Source organism: Macadamia integrifolia, unplaced genomic scaffold (assembly GCF_013358625.1).
Source record: "Macadamia integrifolia cultivar HAES 741 unplaced genomic scaffold, SCU_Mint_v3 scaffold2604, whole genome shotgun sequence".
In the NCBI taxonomy this organism is placed as follows: domain Eukaryota; kingdom Viridiplantae; phylum Streptophyta; class Magnoliopsida; order Proteales; family Proteaceae; genus Macadamia; species Macadamia integrifolia.
Window position 1 is genome coordinate 1 of NW_024868827.1, and position 7,480 is coordinate 7,480.

Here is a 7,480-nt window from a genome sequence, read left to right on the forward strand (position 1 = left end):
TTCAAAGCAAAAGAGGCTGCCAAACGTGAAGGAGGAGAGAGAAAATATATTAAAAAAATAAAAATAAAAATTGAGAGAAAAAATAGGAAAAAAGAAGGGGAATTCGTTGGATCTCCCCTCCCATACGATATCTCTCCTTGTCTCTCTTCTCTCTCCTCCACCTCATCAAAATGGAATCTAAAAATATCCTACTTTTTAGAAACCAAAAGTGTGGGGCTCTCTCTCACACGTTTTCTCTCTTCTCTCCCATATTTTCGTTCCTCTTTCTCTTTATTCTCCTATTTTCCACCTCATCACTTTGGATCTAAAAAATCTCACCTACCAATTGAGATTCCACCCAATTAAGAAACCCTTGGACATCCTCTTCTCTCCCCTATTCCCTATAAAAGGGAGTCGACCAAACCCTAAAGGGTCGTCCTTCTCTTGCTCTCTTTTTCTCTAATTTTTAGTTGTGCTCTCCTTCTAGTTCTAGTTCTAGTTCTTCTTAGTTTTTCTTACTTTAAACACTTTTGTAATTGGTTTTATTTTATTAATGCAATGTTTTTTTTTTTTTTTTTTTTTTTTTTTTTTTTTTTTTTTTTTATGGGTCATGTTATTCAAGTTATTCAAAGGTGTAATAATTTTAATTCCTAGTTCTAGGTGACAAGAACAAGTTGTGAAGCATCTCCTTTCAAGTTCAAGTTTCTTTTTCAGATTTGTTTTCTCTAGTACTAGAAATTTCAGATTTGGTTTATTCCAGGTCTGATTTTTAGTACTAGTAGTATTTCAAATCTCAATCAAGTATTCAAGTTCAAGTAAGTAGGCTTCTACAGCAGTCTTCTCACCCCCCTCTCATTCCCTCTTCTTACTACCCTTTCAATTCTTAATTTAAGATTTAAATTTCAGTTCTTACTTTGATGCTTTCCCTTTCCCCTAAGGTTTATAGCTAGATTATGCATTGGCTTTGCCCCTCTTTAGCTATGGAATTTTATTTTGATTATTTATATTGCATCCCTTCCCCTAAATTCAAGTAGAAAAGCCCTTGTAAGAGTACTCTCTGGTCAAGTAGGAAAGCTCATATTATTTATGGTGCATCCCTCGGGCTAAGTAGAGATACCTACTTATGTGCCTCTCTCTAGCTTTTTTCCCTTTTTATTTTATTTATTTATTTTTCAGCACTTTTTATTTTAGCACTTTTACTTTCATTTATTTGCTTTTTAATTGCGTGGCTTGAGTATTTAAATTCCTAGATGTTAATGGTTAGGTTGTTCAATTTTTATTGCAATTTCAATTCCAATTTTCCTAGATGTGTTGGTTAGGACGCTTTTAGATGCATTTGTTTTAGGTCGGTAGATAGAATTAGATCACCATAATCAATCGCTATACTTTCGCATTACAAAAAGAAGCTAAAAATAAAGTGGTTGCTCTCCTTGTGTTCGACCCGTTAGCTACACTGATCCGTATGCTTGCGGTTACTTTTAAAATTCAAACAATTATATTGTACAATGTACGATAAATATGAGTTGCATCTCATAGGTAGTGAAGATGTACTTATGATTTATGAGTATCATTTATTCTCACTTTTCTTATACATTATATTTTTACACAAGAAAAATATATTAAGAGAAATAGAAAATAATAAAAGAACGATTCTTCAAGCAGGATCAAGAAGAGCAGACAATATAATATATGACCACATTTTTCTCACCTTCTTTATGGAGCTAGTACTAAAATATTACAACCAAGATAATATGACTACAGTGTAATATAACCTAAAGTGCTAACAAAGATAAAAACCTTCCACAATTTATACCTTCTTTATTGAAGACAGTTCCAAAAGCTCTTTCACAGAAGATTTCATCCCATAGACACTAAGCTTTGGCACTGCAAGTCCGAAATCAAGGTAGACCTGAGTGTGAAGGTATTGTGTCATATCTCAAGTTTGAATTAAAACAAACTGTGCAATAGGTAAGACTTTAAGGCATACCTGGGGATAAACAGAAGCTAGGTATGATGCTTCCCTTGAAAATGGATAGGATGCATGCAGAAGAATAATACGACACTTCAAAAATCTACTGTCCTCTAGAAGGGCCCGTAGATAAAGAGGATTTGAAAACCTCAAATCCAAATCTTTATCTCCAAAACTGTTACTCAAGAGTATAAGGGAAACCAGTAGTAAAGAATTATTTCAATCCAGTAGTAAAAAGCAACAAACAAACTTCTAAAGGAGCATACAATTTCAAACTTTCTAACAAATACCCTGTGTGAATCTGAATTGGCAAGTCAAAGCACAAAGCAACTTCCAAACCACAAATGAAGACATAGTCAATAAAGCTTTTATTCTGGATGTGAACAGGTTTCCCAGCTGAAAACAGAAATGGAAATAGAGGAATCATATTAGGCCGAATACAAAGAAATCAAAAACACATGTTCAAAATGCTGGCGTATGCTAAACACAAATATACCATACCACTTAAGACCTCAATAAGACCATTCTCAGCATCCTTCTTGTCAACATTTGGATTAATTTCCAGACCACTCCTGTAAGCAGCTATGCTCTTCAAGGAAACAACTCTATCTGCGAGAGTAATAGAAATGCTATGGAAACTAGCTGAAAGAGATGAGTCCCTTTGTAGATAATGTTAAGGTATTAGAGAAGGCATCTGAATTATAATCTAAAAGGATATGACTTCAACTTTGCCACAAAGATTTCAGTGAATATATCCAATGTCCATTCCGATCCATCTGGTGTCTCCTAAAAAGCAAAGAGAAAATACGAAAGAAAAGTATGACATCAGAGATTCAAACTAAAAATTGGAACTATGATTCTATTACCACAATGTTACCATTAAAGTTTTCACACTGAGAATATGATTGAAATTCCGAAACTTCCAAACATGTTATTTTGCAAATAGGAGGTCAAATAGGGGTATCAAGGTGAATGATGGTGTCAGTTATGTTATGGGAATCAAGGTAGGAATAAGAGAAGAAGCATTTAGCAAATTAACAAGGCACTTTGGGGAGTGAAGCTCGAAAAAACATGGAGAGGGGCCATGAAGTAATTCTAAGAGCATCTAAAGGTATATATCTCATTCAAGGCACACACAAGCTACTTGGCAAGGAAAATTTTGCCATGTGCTGAGTTTCCTTCCTTTCTCCATTTTTCTACCCAAAAAAGAGGAGAGAAGCTATCAGAGGAAGGCAATGTTATCTCACTATCAGGACCATGCCAAACTCCATAAAGAAACTGGAAGGATAGGGAAGTGACAAACTTCTCAGACCTACGTATAAAGTCCAATCAATTGGAGTTTTAAGGGCCGAGAGAACAGAAGGGCAGGATTCAAACAACAGCAGAACTTTTACAGTAACATCCTACTTGCAAGCAATGAACAACGGGAATAGTCATATTTTTTTCGCTTCCAATGTTTTTGTTTAATCACTTTTATCTGAACCTCCCCAAATTTCATGTCCACAACCATGATGTCTAAACTTGAAGAGGTCATAGTCTGGTCAAGATGTGCTTCTTCTCCAAACAGGAGCCATAAAGATTTTCTCAACTGGTTTTCTGTTATATTGCTCATTCGCCTCTATTATTTGGTTTCACTTTCTAAGCTTATCATGACTCTTTGGGCTTCCCCTCAAAATCTGACAGTAGAGCTCCTTAAGACATGTGAGTTATCAGGTACTATCCAGAAACTACTTGCATTTCTGCTATGTTGGATGGTGCAGAATGAGAGAATCTTCTGAATTTCAGAAAATAGAGAAGCTCCAGTTGGAATGGGATTAGAAGGGTATGGCAGTATAAAGGTCAGCTGGTCCTAAATGCTGGCTCAGTTCAGCAACTTCACTTTTACAAATTTCAGAAACCAATTGTATCACTTGAATGTATAATATTTTTTGATGGATAATCACTTGATTTAGTAATCCTGCCCATTCTTTTATCATTTTGGTATTCTGCTTCTTTATTCTTTGAAAAAAAAAATCAGTTTTATTAATTCATAATAGGAGAAAACAATTAAAGCATGAACACTTTTGTAGGCTTAAGTGCTTAACAAAATCACTATGGGTGGTCAGGGGAAGGACAAAAAAAAAGAGCATGGTAGAATCTCTCACTTCATTAAGAATCTTCTGCGCCAAAACCTCAATCCTTAATACTCTATGAACAACTGGAACACAACTTCTATGCCATTCTAGGTCATGCATTTTATCCAATTCAAGTCCATCATCAATAAGTATGGCAGCAATCTTTGCAGCTCCAAAGCATTTTGAACTGATTGACTGTAATCCCAATGATCTACGATGTGTTTCAATCCCCTGCAAGGATGCCTCACAGCCATACAATTCAGCAATATCCCGCAAGCTTCTCTGCAATCAACAGAATCAGTTATGTCAGAGAGAAAGAATATGAAATTCCAATTCGAATGTAGTGTTTGTTGTGACGACACCCACCAATACCACTCCAACCTTTAAAAACACTTCTGAATAAACTCCTGACACAAATATATTCCATAGAAAAGTAAAAACTGCATGAACGTTTTCTTTTTCTTGACAACTTCAGGTGCAGAACAGAAAAGGCCAAAATCAGGTTCAATCAACAAAACAGGGAAGATAAAGACAGCTTCGTTTCCCTTCCAGATTCATGAATGAAGAACACCACGAATCCTAGGTTATTCCTAAACAATGCAAGGTCTTAGATATAATTTGCATTCGGTTTAAAGTGGAATCAAGATTTACGAAAGCACACAGCCGTAATCCGAGCATAACGGAAATCAATTCCGCAGAAGAAAAAAAAAATCCACGAAATACGGAAAATGCTATGTATTGTTCAAAAATTATATAAAGCAAAATGAATAAAAGGTCAAATTTTACAAATGCTACACTTGGTTTTCAAGAAGGTTGGAGTATAAACATTAAAAAAGAACATCGGAAAATTTAGGTTATCAGATTAATCGAAAAGATGATTACAATACATTTTTTTATTTTTTTGGATAACCGAACGTAGTCTAAAGCAATAACCGGATTACGTAGGATGTAGTTAATAGCACCGACAATAGTAGGTTGGTTGCAGAATTTTGGGGTGTTTAACTCTTTCATCTGATTAATGGATTCTAATCAAATCAACCAACCAAGTTAGCCTGTAAAGTGTTTTCCTCTCTTTAACCAGAGAGAGTCAAATGAAATGGCTCCGAGTCAAGCTTCATACTGATCTAGCAATGAACAACGAGTCTCGAGACCCTACTAGTCTCGACTCAAAGTTCTACTTCTCACTACTTTCTAAAGAACGACAAAAGTAGATTAAAAGAGGAAGAGATGAAGAGATGGAAAATGAGTTTTTTTTTTTTGGTAGAAGAGATGGAAAATGAGTTCGATAGTGTTAAACCTTGAAGGAGAGACAGTGAGGCACGAAGGACAAGGCATCATCAGAGTCGGCTTCAGAGAAGCATCGGAGGAGAGGAAAAGGGGAATCGAGGGCGACGATGTTGTGAGCATGACCGTCCACAAGCTCTATCTTCTCCACGGCTTCCCTCAGCGCAGCATACTTATCGACCTCCATCACTCCTTACCTCTCCCAAATACTCCCACACGGGACCACAGAGAATATCAAATCAAACGATGGCGGTCACTCTTGTAAACCGCTATCTTTATCTAGCTCTGGCCTACGGCGAGTCTTCTATGTAGCAGATTAGCACACAGATGGGGCGAACGAAAAGCGGAGTCTCTTTCCCCCTCCCTCTTGAGGTTGACTCTCTCCACTTTTGACATGGGTTTGATGGGGATTGCGCAGACGTGACAACTGTGATGACGTCATAAAAAGACTTGCCTCTTCGATCACTATTGGTGCAAGATACGACTTTGGGACTTGGGACTGGGAGTTTGGAGTTGCAAGTTGGGAGTTTGGACAACTACTCCCCCAAAGATACGAACAATAGTCGGTCAGACAGGATCAACTCCGTCCCGCCACAACAGTTTTTTTTTTTTTTTTTTAAAAGCAAATGACATGTATCCGCGGAAAAAGGTGTCTATCTTGTGGGAGGAAGGCGAAAAGATAGCACTGCCTAAGCTAGCTAGGGGTGTCAATTCCTAAATCGAATCAGTAAAATCAGTCGGATCAAATCGATAATAACACGGATTAAATCAAATCGAAGCCTTATTGGTTCGATTCGGTTTAGAATATTGCAACCCCAAAATAAATCGAATCGCATTGAAAACCGGATGAACCCGAAACCAAATCGAAATCGGCTCAAAACCCAGACCGAAACTGAAACCAAACCGGTAAGAAACCGAAACACTCCAAAATTCAGTAAAAAAATCAAAATTTGCATAGTTTTGTATACATTTGTATGGAAAGTCGAATCCAAACTGGATCAAAAACCAAAACCAACCCGGTTACAAATCAATTTAAGAAACCGAAGACAAATCGAAACCAAACCGCACCGAGACCGAAACCAAACCAAAACCAGAATTTTCTTATTGGTTCGGTTTCGATTTTAGCTTTCCCACACCGAAACCGACTCAACCCGGATCGAAACCAAGCCGGACCAACCGATTGACACCCCTAACCTAAGCCTCTGCAACATATAAAGTATGTTGGAGGACACATCATCAACTCTCACCGGAAGTCTCCACGCGCATGGTATGCGGATTGGTATTGTGTAATAGTATCGAATTGAATATTGGCCCGTTGGAGGACACGTCATAAACTCTTACCATAAGTCTCCACGCGAATGGGGTGCCAGCCTGTATCACTTTCACCTTCCTTAAATTCAGAAATTTTTTTTTTTATTTACTTCTAAACATAGCTTAAAATTTAAAAAAATATATATATATATATATCCATACTTGAAATAGTAGCTTTGAGTCGAAGGACTAGAGCCAGTCGACCATTCTTGTGTGTTTTTTGGTGAAAGATGAATTCATTAAGATAAGGAAGGCATAGCTAAGGCTTTAGATTACATGGTTCTTGGAGCCAAGGAGTGGAAGTGAGCCAAACTGTCAGACACGTAAACGACATAACCCTCCTAGCTAAAGAGTCAGCAATACTGTTAGTCTCTCTACATATATGTGAAACATTACATTCCAAAAAGTAGGTAATAAGGTGATGTATATCCTGGATAATGGGAGCAACTTCTATAGGAGCAGATTTGGTGGTTTCTTTAATGAGAATAGCAAGCTCTATGTTATCGGTCTCCACCTTAACCTTGTCATAGCATTCTCCAATACAGTGAAGGAGAGCACTACGAACCGACATAATTTCCCCAATAAGAATGGTCCCAAATTGTGTGGGTTCGGGGACTGCTAACCAACATATGCCCTGGTAATCACGAACCAAGAAGCCAAAACCACCTTTTTGAGAGTTTGGATGCTTTGAAGCATCACAATTAACTTTAAACGTGCCTAAAGTGGGAGGACTCCAATGAGTAGCTTGAATATTATAGGCAGTGGTCGAGGAGCACTTCCTCAGTGCAGAGGCCGCAGCCAACTGGCCCAACTTCCTGAAGGG

At 37.4% G+C, this 7,480-nt stretch overlaps 1 protein-coding gene across 2 annotated transcripts; it reads right to left on the reverse strand.

The window, feature by feature from the left end:
* Window positions 1–1,358: 1,358 nt before the first annotated feature.
* On the reverse strand, window positions 1,359–5,824 carry LOC122066829 (protein fluG-like). Of its 2 annotated transcripts, none has more exons than XM_042630659.1 (7): window positions 5,360–5,824; window positions 4,093–4,344; window positions 2,667–2,734; window positions 2,450–2,565; window positions 2,239–2,344; window positions 1,967–2,123; window positions 1,359–1,888 (listed from the first exon to the last, which is right to left on the reverse strand). In XM_042630659.1, the coding sequence occupies exons 1-7, from the start codon at window positions 5,531–5,533 to the stop codon at window positions 1,787–1,789; spliced, it is 975 nt and encodes a 324-aa protein (XP_042486593.1). In that variant the 5' UTR covers window positions 5,534–5,824; the 3' UTR covers window positions 1,359–1,786. The 2 variants fall into 2 exon arrangements, with proteins under 2 accessions (XP_042486593.1, XP_042486594.1); XM_042630660.1 differs by having other exon boundaries at window positions 1,359–1,863; window positions 5,360–5,823.
* Window positions 5,825–7,480: the final 1,656 nt, after the last annotated feature.

Coding starts and splice junctions, on each gene's coding strand:
- LOC122066829 (XM_042630659.1), bottom strand. CDS start 5,533: ATGGAGGTCGATAAGTATGCTGCGCTGAGGGAAGCCGTGGAGAAGATA. Junction 2,345..2,449: donor TCTTATTGAGGTCTTAAGTG/GTATGGTATATT, acceptor TTCTGTTTTCAG/CTGGGAAACCTGTTCACATC. Junction 2,124..2,238: donor CCAATTCAGATTCACACAGG/GTATTTGTTAGA, acceptor CTTGAGTAACAG/TTTTGGAGATAAAGATTTGG.